The 15581-nt window shown below is 33.9% G+C and overlaps 1 protein-coding gene across 5 annotated transcripts in view; it reads right to left on the reverse strand.

Annotated features, from left to right (window-relative positions):
* Nucleotides 1–4140: 4140 nt before the first annotated feature.
* RNF111 (ring finger protein 111) overlaps nt 4141–15581 on the reverse strand; it is an 88744-nt gene continuing 77303 nt past the window's right edge. For 2 of the 5 annotated variants that reach the window (XM_063089102.1, XM_063089098.1), the window contains 6 exons: nt 14513–14665; nt 12976–13102; nt 9665–9757; nt 8576–8671; nt 7419–7546; nt 4141–5764 (listed from right to left, as the gene is read on the reverse strand). In XM_063089102.1, the coding sequence (XP_062945172.1) occupies nt 5647–5764; nt 7419–7546; nt 8576–8671; nt 9665–9757; nt 12976–13102; nt 14513–14665 (715 nt within the window). In that variant the 3' untranslated portion in view covers nt 4141–5646. The remainder of the gene's footprint in view (nt 5765–7418; nt 7547–8575; nt 8672–9664; nt 9758–12975; nt 13103–14512; nt 14666–15581) is intronic. The other 3 variants (XM_063089101.1, XM_063089100.1, XM_063089099.1) reach the window with 3 other exon arrangements.

Raw genomic sequence — 15581 nt, forward strand, 5'->3', positions numbered from 1 at the left:
CTTTCTCCCTTGCAGCCTTGAGCCACAATGTAATGAGGTCTAGCTATCTCTTGCTAAAGAGATGAATGACATTGAGAAATGCCCAGTGAGTGATCAGCTGTTCCAGCCATCCCAGCTGAAGCATGAGACACATAAGGGAGGCCATATTGGACATTCTATCCCAGTAGAGCTCCCAGCTGAATGGAGCCACATGAGGAATGTCAGTCATTCCACAGTGAGAGATGAGCTATGCCCTCCCAGTCCTGCCCAAATCATGTAACTGTACACAAATAAATGCTTTTTTAAGCCACTAAGCTTTGGGTTGGTTAGTTACAAAACAGGTGACAGATACACTTACCTGGGGCATTCCTGATCTGTGCACCTTTTGAAGCCTTTTGTTTGCTGGAATAGTCATTTTGATTTTTCATGGGATCAGTTTAGAAAAACATAGCACAGTAGTTGGGATTTATGATCATTTGTAAACTCTGAATTCTCAATAATGTTATACTAGATTTTTTGCATGGAAAACTTGAGTGCCTTTGCCATTTCCATGAGATGTTTTAGCATTTGGTTGTCTCCTGAGGGCACAAGGAATCATACACTTATCTGGTACTGAACAACGGATTGGATGTAATTTAGAGTCTCAGGAAGCACTGAAGCCAGTCTGATAGAATTTTTACCTACAGAAGTCTAGATGTCTGGAGCTGGGTTTTGACACAGGGGATAAGAGTAATGTTTTTAAAATACGTACACAAATCTTTGGCTACACCTTCTCTCAAATGGTGGAACCTACTTCACCTCCTTGGGTATAGGCTGTATTTACTGACTCTTGCTTCTAATGAATAGAATGTAGCAGAAGTGACAGTGTAACTTCTGAGACTAGGTTTAAAAAAAAAAAAGTCACTGTGGCTTCCTCCTGGCTCTCTCTCTCACAGAGTCCACTCTGGAGAAACCAGCTACTCTGTCGTGAAGCCATCTGAGCAGCCCTGTGGAGAGGCCCATGTAGCAAGGAAGTAAGGTCGCTTAGCCCATTGCCAGTCAGAAACTGAGGCTACCTGTCAACAGCCCTGTGAGTGAGCCATCTTAGAAGTGGATCATACGATGACCACAGCCCCAACAGTCACTTTGACTGTAACCTCATGAGGAGACCCTGAGCTAGAACTACCAAACTAAGCTGCTCCTGAGTGCCTGTTCTATAGAAACTGAGATAATGTTTGATGTTTAAACTATTAAGTTTTGGGGTTACAAGGCAATAGGTAATTTCACAGCAACAGATAATAACCAGGGAGTATGTGGCTAACTATGATGTTCTAGAAATCTAATACATCATAACTTATTCTCTGAGCAAATACCAATAGCAGTCTAGACAGTTCAATGAAAGGCATTCTTCATTCCTTTTTAAAGACAGGTTGGAAAGCAGTGGACGGAGGACTTAGTACATGTCTTCCAATTCCCCTGTCAAACATCTTTCTTATACAAAGGCTCTTGAGAACCTAAAGAACAGAGTCCCTAGGATAACAGATTAGGAGTGTCCTACATTACAGAGGAAATTCCCAGACATGTGAGAGGAAGGGCAGGCCTTTGGGTCCTCCCTGAACTGCCAGATTGGAAATTTGAGTGTTTTGAATTGTGCTACCAGCTAAGTAGGCAATGGCAGAAGTCAAATTCTTACCTTCCAGAGCACAGTATATAACAATCTAAAATTTTACACTTTCCAAAGTTTTCCTCCCCCACGTATTATTACCTAAAGAAAAATTGATTCCACAGAGCCCACAATAAAAATTAGTATTTAGTCAACTAATCCATTCTGTAGTAACAGAAGATGATTCATAGACATGCAATTTGTTTGGGCTACATAAAAGTTTCTCCTGGAAACTCATACGTTCCATGTGCACTCTCAGTCATAGCTATCAGCCTAAGAGTCAGCCTAGAAGCAGCTAAAATACAACACAGGCAGCTCAGTACTGTGTGTTTAACTCCTAATGGTCACCAGGTCTCTGCATAAACAGTTTGGTGGGGAGAAAAATTAGGAGGTATTGAGAAATTCTAGGTGTTAATTTCTCTGCAAAGATTTAATTTTAGGTCAGAGAGGGCAAATGGTTTCAAATTCTGTACCAATTCTGATCCACTGGCAGTAGTTGCCTAAAGCACAGTATTGATGGGCAGCTATGCTTCTGCTGTGATTGCAAGGCAAGAGGAAAAAAAGCACATGTGCTAGGAATCGTCCATCCCTACAGTGAAAGAAAAATTCCAGTCCCTCAGATAAAGGTTGAATTGTTCCTTCTTATCTAGTAATTAGTTGCTTGGATGCAGTTTAAGAGAATGTTAGCAGAAAAAACTGGTTTATGGTTCAGCACCTAGCTATACTATCATTTGTTATCAAAGACAAGGTATTTGGGTTGTGGGGTGGGATGGAGTGGGCATAGAATAACATATATATATTTATGTTTTGAGAACTTATATTCTTAAGTACGTACTATGTGTAAGGCCCTTTGCACACATCTCATTTAATCCTAGTAACAACTCTAAGAGGTAAGTCTTATTTCTATTTTGGAGATAAAAGAATGTTTAGGTTCAGAAAGCTTAAGTTGTTCAAAGCTACACAATTCAAAACCCAAATCTGACTGACTCCAAAGTATATATTCTTTCTACTACTCTAAAAAATTATGTGTGGACTGTCAATTTGTATACAATACAGAAGAAGAGACTGTCCCAAGTAGGGTCAATGACAAAATATCATTGGTAACATTTATTTTTCTTAGTAAGAAATAATTTTTTTGAGGTTGTCCGGTTAGCTTACTTGGTAGAGCGTGGTGCTGATAACACCAAGGTCAAGCATTTTGGATTCCTTTACCAGCCAGCCACCAGAAAAAAAAAAAGAAAGAAAGAAAAGAAATAATTGTTTTGAATATAATTTTTAGTTTGAGAAAATGATTGAATTCTGACTGAAGAAGATATTTCACCCTTGACATATCCAATATTGTACACATGAAGTCCTCAATAAACAAAAAACTTTTCTTTGTTCCCAGAGGTTTGAAAGTTGTTAGAAATTAGGATATATTTTCTACAGATTTAAACTATTCCCATTCATGAAACACTAATAATGAAATGTCTACAAGAGTTTATATTTTAATTTCAGTGTTTCAACTAGTTACAAATAGAAAAAATTTTAAACAGAACTAGTTTTCTGTCAATTGTTATGCTGAAGTGTGGTAGCAGCTAAAATAAAGTCACCAGAGTAAGAAAAAAGTTTCAAATATCAGTTTATCACTTGCATATTAACAACAATAAAAATAAGGATTTGCTGGCAAAAGAAGTTTAGTTTTTAAGTATTTGGATAGCTATAACTGAAATGTTCATTTTGACATAAGATGAAGTAGGATATGAAAGACACCAAAACAAAACAGAAAAAGCTAATATGGTCAACATCATTTTCTTCCTTAGTTGGTTCATTACTAATCACATTTTTCTGTAACTAATAGCAGTAGCTTAATAAGCTGCTGCATTAACAACTCAGGTTTATGCCACAAATACTTGCATTAAGTAAATCTTAAAGTAACGATGCTTTACCTACATAAAAAAAAAATCAGTAGCAATTATAAAACAGGTCAACACATAGTTGTGCATCTAAATCTGATGTAATATTAAAAACAGAGAAATCTATCTGTGCTTTCTTGTGTTTTGTAGAACATCAAGAGGACTCCATGATATAGAATTCTCCCTACCTTACTTATACTTCTTGCATCCCTTGGCACAGACCCAGGGTTTTCCAGAGGCAAACTTGCTCTTTTCCCCAGTAAGATGCAGACATGGGTCACTCTCTCCCTCATCCTCCCCTGACCTTCTACATCTGTAGCTTAATCATCAAGTATACTTTTAGAAATGTTCCTTTGTATCTAAATTTCTTAACCATAATCTATCTTCCATCTGCACACATACTATACTGAAGCATGTTGATATTGACAGTTACTACAGTGTAACATTTACTAAAATGAAAAAAGCAAGTTAGCTGCAATTGAATGAATATAAACACCAAATTATGCAAATGTCAATTTGAGTAATACCACTATTTTTGAATTCCAAGATGTTTAATGTAAACTGTTATATTATAAAAACTAATTATGAAACACAAAGACAATAGAAATATAAGTTATTTATTAATCAATCCACTTACAAAGCAGGTGGCTTAATGCAAGCTTATTGACATCTTCACATATGATCCATGGGAACATGTCTTCCACATACAGACAGTGATATTACTGGCTGGATGCATTTGCAATCTGGGGCATATTAAGCATATTTAAACAAATAAAATTAGACTATCCTGTATATGAAAGTATCTTGATAATATGCATCCTGAAGTGGATTAAAACTTCCTCCAAAGGAGAAATGTTAGTATGTTAACTTAACTTTATATTCTATATTAAGCAGTAAATCTTAACTATAGAAATTAAAAATTTTAAATCAGTGATCGACTCTTGGTAATGTATGAAGTGGGAGTCTATAACCATAGCAACAGTAGGTTGACAGTATAATTTGTGCCTCACAGTATCTGCAGATTTACTATTTTCAAGTTTAGAGAGAAATAAAACAAGAGACATGTAGATTCAGCTAACTTTATTTATCTTTGAACTAATAAAAATCCCTTAAAAGAGATCCTGGGACCTTTAGAAGTTCTATGACTGCATGGATACCTGCCAATGACTGAAATTCTAAATCTTGACTGAATATGTTTACAAAATCAACGTAAGCAGGTATCTTAACTATTCGTGCTTAGCAGAAAACCGAACCAAATTCTACATGTCATCTTCAATTTCCCTAAAATTTTGTTAAATCTGCAAGTATGTACAATCCAGCTAATTGAAATTAATATTTAGTGTTCAAAAAAGCTGTTTCACAGCAGCAAAAATTGAATCAGGGAAATAAAGTTCTAAATGATGTAGAAAAGATAAATACAATCAGAACAGCAGTCTAAATGTATGATATCAATATTCAACTCTATCTGCACTGTGCTGAAAGGAAAAGGACACACCAAGAAAATTTATATTGATCACTCTGGTGATGTGAATACCACCTGCATCTGACTGAATATGTGTTGTATTCTGTTCCCAGTATTAAGGATGGTATTTAACTCAGAACTCCATATTGTAAATATACAGCAGCCATTTTGTCCTAATTAAGGAATGTCTTAATACACAATATTATCATTTTCTAGAGGATCTTTATACATTAAACTAAAGTACATGATTGATTAAATTAAAGGTTAGTAATGGATAAAAAAAAATTCATAATTTTCAAGGCTTGGTACTACGTAAAAAACAAAAAGACCACAAAATTCTACTTACTAAAGCAGCTAATCTTGCCTGCAAGTTTAGGGTCATAAGCCCATAATATGTGCAAAGAAATGCAATACAAGGAACCATGCAAAAATACAGTAAAATGATACAGGAAAAATGTCAAATCTAGAAAAAAAAAGCTTCTATAAATACACCAAAATCAACTGTATACATAAACTGTAGGTCTAGCATTAGTTGTACCATATAGCAGAGCCAGCACTCTAAGTTCAATGCTTCCAAATCTGCACAGGTAAGTCATGCCATCTTTGGTTGACTGCAGTACCAGGAAGGATGGGAATGAGAGGGAGGGCAAGAGTTCTGAAACATGGTGTCAACTTTCACTTGGCAGCTGGGCCTCAATGTCCACTCTGCATATGGGGCACTTCTTATTGGTAATCAACCATTGGTCAACACACACTTGGTGGAAAAGGTGCATACATGGAAGACGTCTATTATTGGCAAAGAAAACAAAAAGCAAAAATTAATTTTATTACAACTACATGTGGCATTTATTTTTAAACAAACTATACATGTAATAATTCAATAGCATTTTAAAGTTAGTAGGCATCTTTTTCATCTGTCAAAAACAAAAACAACCTCTCAAAGGAATTTAATACATATATATTAAATTAGCAGTCTGGACAATACAATGTATAAATGACCAAGATAATTAATTGTCACAAATTATATAAAATCTCAATAATTCCAAGAAAAAGAATTACACTGGCAATTACTCTAGTTTTGTTTTTGTACGTGAGCTGCCAGTGCACCAGAGCTGGCAGTATGCTCCCTGTCACATAATACTGCAAACATTTTTTTTTTTAATATCAAATCATCACTGTATTTGTGAAGCTCTTTAAAAAATATATTATCTCATTTAATTCTCTCAAAAAAATTAGAACTCATACTATAAATATATAGTAGCCATGTATACTAATTAAGAAATGTCTTAATATGCAATGTTATAATTTTCTATCCAGAGGATTTTTATACATTAAACTTAAGTACATGATTGATTAATAGTCAATAACACTGTTTTCACAGGATGTTATATCCACTTAACACTGTACTACTCTTTTACAGGAAGGTTAAAAGGAGATCTTTACTTTAGGACATCGTATCAAATTAACAATTCAAGGTTGAGAAATAAAGCTTCCAAGCAAGACGGTAACACGAAATCTAAGTGTAATAGTGGGACAAAAGTTACTGACTCAAGTGTCCATTTCTACTTCTATACACTGTTAAGAGTTGTTATACACTTTCGGACTCCCTAATGTTTTGTGTAAAAACAGTAGCTAAAAAGAGGTGTTCCAATTATTCGTTAAACAGTATTGCCAATACTTTAAACTGATTAACTTACATATTTATAAACCTTCACTGGAAATACAGTGTTCAAATAACCTTATATGTGGACAAGAGTTTATAATTATTTTTTCTCTTTCAGCCAATTGAACAGGTATGACAAAGTTATCCTTATAAATTGGGGCATTATTATTATATTTAATATATTATTATTATAGAACATGTTTCATATGGCATTATTTTATATTTTAAAAAAAGCAGAATATGAACAAAATAATTACTTGAGAGATTATACAAAGAGAATGCCTAAAATTAATATTGGGTTAGCATAATAACATTTTCTAAATCAAAAAGATACAAGAAGGGAACAGTACTATGAGTTGAAAGGAAATTTTAGGACAAAATCAATTTATAAAAGATGCTATAAAACAAACTGCATAGACCTAATCTGGATCCCCCTTTAGGCTTTGGAGAATACATTACTATAACTGTGTAGGTCCCCAAAGCTTCTCAAATTCTCATTTCTTCAAGATTTACAGAAGACAATTTTGATTATAAAATTTCCCAATCTTGGTGTGACCCTAAAATAGAGAGTATATTTCCTACTCCTACCCCTTTGTTGGTAACACAGAGACTTTAACCATTTTATTTTTTCACTCACTATAAGAAATCAGTTCTACATGTCAGAGATTGGTAATGGGATATGCCAGGAATAAGCTTTCTTTGGTTTCTAGTTTACTTTAAAACAAAATCCCTTGTACAGTTTTAACAATGGATTTTACAGAATTAATATGTAGTTACCTCACATCTTCACCTTCCTCTAAAATAGACAAACAGATAGTACATTTTTCCTCTGTGTCTTCCTCAGTCCCTTCTTCCCCATCTTGTTTGCAGTGCAGTTTCCTCTGTGAGAACCAATCAGTTGTTACCTTATTAGTAGAGATGACATTATTGAACTGAGTAAAGTCTGCGTTTATTTGAAAAACAAAGCAAAACAAAACAAAACCACATATTCACCCACACTTATTTCCCAGAGGAGAGTGCCATCAATTAATGGATTAAGTGATTATAATCAATTAAGTATTCTTTTATGACCCTCTAATAATCACCATAAAAAGCAAAATCAAATTTAACAGAAATTCATTAGTTTAAATCTATTACCTTTAATCCACGAGGATGTCATAAGCACAGATAAACAAATTTTATTTTACTAATGAATGTTTCAAATAGCATACATATAAATTAATGTTCATTATAGTATCTATTAGCTTAGATAGTTGAAAGGACTTAAATTTAGTGGTAAAAACCCATTAATACTCTTGGAAAACAGATGAAAAATACAAAGAGCAATTTTCACATTTTATTTATTCTCTGTATAGCATAGAGCATTGTTTGTTGTTTGAAACTTATTTAACGTGTCTACTCTGTAACTTCCAGATATAATACTACAAAACAAAGGATTGAGGGTAGAGTATAAGAAATATAGACCAACTAAATATCCATGAATGTTAAGTGGCTAGTTAAAAAAAATTATGGTACTGCCACGATAGAATTCTATATAAGCTATTAAAAAGAACATAGGTGATCTGTGGATGCCAATGTGGAATGAAAAGGCGATGTGCAAAACTGTGTGCCCATCATCCCCTTTGTGTTATTTTTAAAAGTGGAAGAAAAAAAACATACATATGCACATTATTAAAAAATGAACAAAAATATCTGGAAGAATACCTAAGAAATAACTATGATTTTACTTTTAAAAATGAAAACTAGGGTCTTCAGGGAAAGAACCTTCAGAGTACATATTTTTGTACTTTCAAATTTTTTTAAAACCATATGTGTGTGTTGCTTTAATAATAAATAATGTAGTTGCTAAACTCCACAAATTAAAGGATGGCCCATAATATTAAATTTTATGCATTTCAGTAATATTCTAGAAGTTTCATAGGATAAATTCTTACCTTTTTGTATTTATGTGGATATGTACATCTTTCAATTGTCCCCTGGGATGCTCCACGATTAACATTTCCTAATCTTTCTTCCAAATGAATTAGTTCCTGAAAGTAATAACTAGTATTAAAAGCCAGGATGATTATTCCTTAAATGGTATTGTTAATATTGTAAAAGCAGTAACTTCTGTACTTATAAACTTGCAATATAAATATAGTGTTCAAAAAACTTACATACATAAAAACTTATATACAAGATACATGGTTGTTTATAGATTTTTCTTATATATGGTAGGGCAAATCATTGTTCATAATTTTTTTTTCCAGCCAACTGAAGCAGTATAGCAAAATTAACTTTATAAATTAGGGCAACAATATTACCACATCATACTATACAGGTCAGTGAGTACGTATGCATGTAGAAGATCAAATCATTCTAGTACACTAGGGAAACAAATCAATCAACAATAGGTCTAGTAAGTCATATTACTCCAACTTCCAAATTCACATTAAGAACCACAAAAAACTTTAAATCATACTCAAATGATTTGTTGTTCCTGAAAATTCAAATGAGAAAACATTTAGCTACAAAGTGAATTACCTATATTTCTTTTTCTCTAGCAATGTTTCTCTAAAAATTAAGCTCCATCAAAAGTATTAAGGGTTTCCCCCCCACATTTAATGGTATTTTTTTAAAATCAAATATTTATATAGATTTAATACATTTTTACATTCTTTTACATTAGATATTTTCATTTGCTCTTCTTTAAATACTTGGGTAACTTTTGACTCTAAGATTAATATTGCTAGGGCTGGTTGGTTAGCTCACTTGGGAGACCATGGTGCTGATAACACCACAGTCAAAGGTTCAGATCCCCATACTGGCCAGCCACCACCCCCCTACCACCAAAGATTAACACTGCTTATAAATGTTTCTGTAACTCCCAGAAGCAATAACAGAAAATCAGACATTTTACTGCCTTCTGATTCCCAGCCACTGCAGCAGCCTTATACAATTGTGAATATTAATAGCACATATGAGGTATATACTATCTCTGCACTAAAGATATAGCAAATATCTTCATTTATCTTATTACATACCTCAAAATTGCCCCTGAAAGGACCTCTAAATGATGTTCCATCCAATCCTGATGAAATGTAACGAATGTGAGGATAGCCAGCCATGTCTGGAACCTATTTTAATAGAAAAGATAGGCTAAATCAATTAAGAATAGTCTTGTGGTTTACTATCATTGAATAATTCAAGACACTCAATGCTCTCCAACTATTCGTAAAATTTAACTTCAATAAGAATACATAACTCCAACTCAGCATTCTGTAACAGAGTTAGATTCTTCTTAAAATATAATCAAAAGAAATACAGGGAAACATAGCTATTTCATAACAGATTTCTTCTACTTGATTTATCTTGCACAAAGAATCCTATGTAGAAAATATTCAAACTTAAGCCTGATGCTCTTAGTGGTACAAACTTGAAAAGGGTAAATTTTCGTAAGATCTTTATTGACAAATAAAAATACACAGAATTTTCTAACAAAATGTACTTCAAGATAAAAATTTTACATCCATCTTCACTTTTCGTTAGGTATAGTCAATTTTCATTATTTGTTGGTTCCATATTTGTGAACTGGCCTGCAGGCTAAAATTTATTTGTAACCTCAAAATCAACACTTGTGCTTTCACAGTCATTTGTGGACATGCACAAAGTGGCCAAAAATTTGAGTTGCCCAACATGCATATTCCTGAGGCAGAACAAGGCTCTGCCTTCTTTTTCCAGTTCATACTGTAAACAAGTACTCCTTCTACAGTCTATTTAGTGCTATAATTTTCACATTTTTGTGTTTTTTATTGCTGATTCTGTTAATTAAAATGGCCCCCAAGTATAGTGCTTGAGTACTGTCTAGTGTTCCTAAGCCAAGAAGGCTGTGACACACCTTATGGAGAAAAATGCATTAGATAAATTTTGCTCACGCATGAGCGATAGTGTTGTTGGCTATGAGTTCGATGTTAATGAATCAATAACATATATCAAATAAGCTGTCTTTAAACAGAACACACATAAAATAAGGTTTATACTAATCGGTTGTCAACAGAGGCTTGCAGTAATCTATCCCTGTATTTACCCTAGGTGTAATGGTTCCATATTCACTAACTCAGTGTTTGCAGCAACTGGACTACCATGAATATCAAGTTAGGAAAGAGAGATTCTGGAATACAGCATCATTCTTCCAGCTTTATAAATAAATCTCCAACACTACTTTTTAATTAGCTTTCACTGAAGCACAACATACTTCTTGTAGGCTTTATAGTTTTAACAGATAATTCATATGTGGAAAAGAAATTTAAAGTAAGCAATTGCTTTTAACCCTCAAGCCATCTATTACTTAAATTATCTGCAACTCTCCTTATAACCAAGATCAATACTACTCAGCAGATAACCTCCTACACATCTCCAAGGAAATCACAAAGGAACTCCTGCCTCCCAAATTCTCTAAACCTTCACTTAGCCTGAAACCTCCTAGCATCCTCCCTCTAGCTTTTGTAGATGAGCTTCCCCTTTCTCCTATTCAAAGTTAATCCCTATCACCTGCTTCCATCTCCTACTTTCCCCATCCTGGATCATGCTCAATTAACTACTCCCCATCCCTCTCTTCAACAACTACCAACAAGTCCTCTCTAATGGTTTTCTGTCTTAAACCTAAAAATATCTTAAGTTTCTCCAAACCTAAATTCTTATCTTAATCCTAGAATTATTGGCCACTCTATATCTCATTTTCCCTTCACAGCCAAGCTTATAAAGCAAGTAGTCTCTATTCAGATTACATCCATATTTTCACCTTCATTACTGTAATCTAAGAAGCACCTCATCTCCATCCCTCACCATTACTGAAACCACTCTGACAAAAGCCACCAACAACTACTCTAATGCCAAATGCATTCAATGCTTTCCAAACTTTAATTTTTTTGTGATGAGACAGTATTTACTATATTACTTTCTGACATAATCCTAACTTTTGTTTCTCAAGTTTTTGAGCCAGTTCTCAGAATCCTTTGTTTGAAGTAGGGTATTACCATTTAAATACAGTATTGTTATTCTCCAAGGTTTTTTCAGCCCCTTGTCATTAAATACATTTCTCCTGAAAATCTAATACTTTCCCATTGATTCATTATCACTGTATATTGATAGATATCTTTAAACCAGATATCTTTGGAGGTCCAGACTATAAACTTAACTTCCTACTGGACATTTGACCTTGATAGTTATCTCAGGTTCAATATGTCCAAAACCTAACTCATTTAACTCCTTCCTCAAACCTTCACCTAATGTTCTCCAACACAGTGACTGGTACAACTATAAATCTTTTAACCCACGCTAGAAATCTGGGAGTCATCCTAAATATTACTCAAATGAGTCCCATCATTTTTATGCTGACTGCCATTGCCTTTGTTCAGGCATTCATCAACATTTACCTCTTCTACTACAATGTTCTAATGAATGTCCCAATGAGTTTCTTTCTTCCCACCCTTAAATATATTTTCCACATAACTGAGGAGGTAGTCTTTCTAACTACAATCTGATTAAGTCATTATAAAAGTATAAATATGATCAGGACTTTACCCATTCAATGGTTCCTGAGTTCCAGTTTCTTGGCAAGGCAGCTTTATTTCTTATTTCTGACCCTCCACCCTAAGATCTAGAAACACAAGCTTAGTTGGAGTCCCTATGCTTATGCTATTTGATAGCTCTTTACATGCTGTAACCTCTGCAAGTGTACCATTCCAAAATCCAAAGCCTGCTTAGAAGTCACATGTACATTAAAGTTTCTCTGAAACTTTCTCTGCAGTTGCCTACCCCTCAGAAAAACAAAACTACTCCCTTTTCTGTACCACTTTTATAACTAGTATGTATTACCAATAGCAAATTCAATAAATGTTTGCTGAACTTGTTCTTTAGCAATCAACTTGGCATCAATCAACAAAATCTAAACCTATTCAAACCAGATTAGTATAGTCCTTCTGCAGATTAAAAAATAAAGTACGAATGCATCAGAACAGATCTAATACCACTTAACAGCAAAATAATTAAAGCCCATGTCCTTGTGACAATGAGTCAAGATTATCTTAGTACACACAAAAACCCTTTTTTGAGTCATTTTGCACATTAAGAGTACATTTAACAATGCAAGTTACAAATACAGATTTTAATATATTTAACACCTCTTTATAGCACAATTTCTACCTCATTAGAACAATTATTCTCAAATTCTATTAAAACACCAATAACAACTAATGTATTATAAGAAAATATCTCCAATAAAATATTAAGTTTAGAAAAAAAAGACTACTTTTAGAAGGAGAACATGTCAGAATTTTGAAAAATTTCCATTTACCATCAAAGGAAGAGCTCCTAATTGCAAGTGATGAAGTCGAGGAGGTGCATGGTAATGGGCCAAGTGAGGATGCAATGCACCAGGTGTGTAAGTAGCTGCAGTCACTCCAGCTTCAATTCCCAGTTCCCTGACAAAGGATGAGAACAGCTTAACTTTTAATCCTCCTTACAGTCTCTTTATTAACAACAGAAATTGGGAAGTATGTTTACATTTTAAAAAGTAATCTAAGGTTTCTTAACTTACAAAACTGAGAAAAAGTTAGCCCCCAAAATTTAACGAATAATTTCACATTCATTTCAGAAATGAAAACTCAAAAAAACCCAATTTTGTGACCCTGAGGAGCAAAGCATTTGTACTTGGTTTCAGAACTTACAAAGAAAGGAAATATAGCGAATGGCTCCTAAGGCCCCTTCCAATCTAAAACCCTGATTCTACTTGAGCAGCATATAAAATAGTTTACTTTTTGGTTTATCTGAATGTTACAGATGCTCTTGGAGCTTTTGTTTGTTGGATATCGTCTCTGGATTGTTGGCATCAAGGATAATTAGAATAGCAAACTCTTCTACACCTTATAAATAAAGGAAGGGTAAACAAAATTTTAGAGAGGGTAAAACTGTATATGCTAAATGTTCATTTATTTATTCTCATTTTACGTTCTGCCTCAAAAGTCACCATGGCTCAAGATCTCAATGCGTGCCTACACACAATGGATTCAAAAGGAAAATTTAATGAAAATATGCTTCTTTCTTCTTGAAAGACCACAAGCACAGGCGAATGTAAGTAGATTTCCCTTGATAATGACAGGAGTTGGGACTGGTGAAGCAAATCTGAGCACAAAGTTGGAAGGTAGATACAGAAGTTGGGAAAAGTAGGATCAGTTTAATGAGTTAACTCTGGTGGCAGACACCCCTAAAAACCGAAAAAATCTACACTCCTCTCACATGTGGAATCTAAAAAAGTTGAACTCACAGAAGCAGAGAGTAGAATGTTGATTACCAGAAGGGTTGGGGGATGTGGGCAGGGAAAGGGTAGATATTGGTCAGCGGGTACAAAGTTTCAATTAGGAGGAATAAGTTTCTGGTGTTCTACTGTACAGCACATTGACTATAATTAATATTTCAAAACTGCTAAAAGAGAGGATTTTAAATGTAGTATGTAATGATAAATATCTGGTGTGATAAATATGCTAATTAGCCTGATTTGATCATTCCACAACATATGTATGTATTGAAACATCACATTGTTCCCCACAGATATATACAATTATCTGTCAATTAAAAATAAAATAAAACTTAAACAAACAAACAAAAAAAAAACAAGCTCTATTCCTGCTTGACATAGTTCTCTGCCACAGAATTCAAGGTCCTACTCTTTCCTCCCCAGGCCTCTACTTGCCCAGAGGCAGTGCCTCACAGCTAAACTGGGGATATGGTTTCTCCATGGCACTCTTCTGTATGGCATTCCACTACAAAGCATCTCTTCAGGGAGTTTTACCACAAGCTGCTGGACATAGCTTTGAAATAAACAAGATACTGACCAGGCAGATCTTTCTGGAGCCTGTCGAGGATGTGAGGACATAGTCTGAGGCACATGAATATGATGCCCATGACCATAGTTTGGGTGCATCCTATGTGGATGGGGTGGGGGGCGTTCATGTGCCCGCCTGGAAACACAGAACACAAAAAGACCACTGGAAATAATTGAATAATTGGTTATTTCTTAATGTAGAAAAAACCTAGTATTAATATTATAAGCATCTATAGATTAATCATAAAATTAATTTTATAACAATTATAAAAATGTAATATAAAATTATTTAGTAAATCATAACCTTCTCCATAAATTCCAACTGCTCATTTATTTCAATGCCTCCAATCCAAATATCCAAAGAAAAAGGCAACTGTAACATTATTTGTATACCTTCTTTACAACAGATATTTTTAAATAGAATTGAAATTGAACAGAAATAAAAATTTAGAAAATTAAACACCCCAGAAAATGTTGCAGGCACAAGTTATTTTATACAAACATATAAAATAGGAATGGAAACTATTTTATTTTGCTTCATTCACTCTTACATTGTAAAAGATTCAACTATCTTAATGGATAAAAAGTTTAAGAAAAAAAATGTTTAAGCTTGTGAGTTTTTTCAAAGCATATGCAGTACAGGTTAACATAACTAGGAAACTGATATTTAGCTCCATTCATACTCTTTATTCTGTATCTCAGTTCACTGTATTTTTTTCTCCCTAGAGTCAGTCAAATTTACAAATGCAAGTGGTTATAAAATTCTAAACAAAGGACACTAAAAATAGCTCAGTCCCAGGCATTCATTTTTATAATCTAATTATTTTCCATCAATTTCTAACACATTTGCCGATATTGCATGTTTAGAACAAACCATTTTATAGCTACGGAGGATATGACTGTTAAATCGGCAACTTTCTATATAAAGCGTTACTATATTAGAATGGCAGTAATAGCCAGAGATTCTGGATATAATCTTAAATTACAGAACTAAAAGAAGTTACACAAGTGCTAGATCATTAATAAGACAGAGTTTTGCAAACATTTTATGTAAAGGGCTAAATAATAAATATTTGAGA

This window comes from Cynocephalus volans, chromosome 3, assembly GCF_027409185.1.
Source record: "Cynocephalus volans isolate mCynVol1 chromosome 3, mCynVol1.pri, whole genome shotgun sequence".
In the NCBI taxonomy this organism is placed as follows: Eukaryota; Metazoa; Chordata; class Mammalia; order Dermoptera; family Cynocephalidae; genus Cynocephalus; species Cynocephalus volans.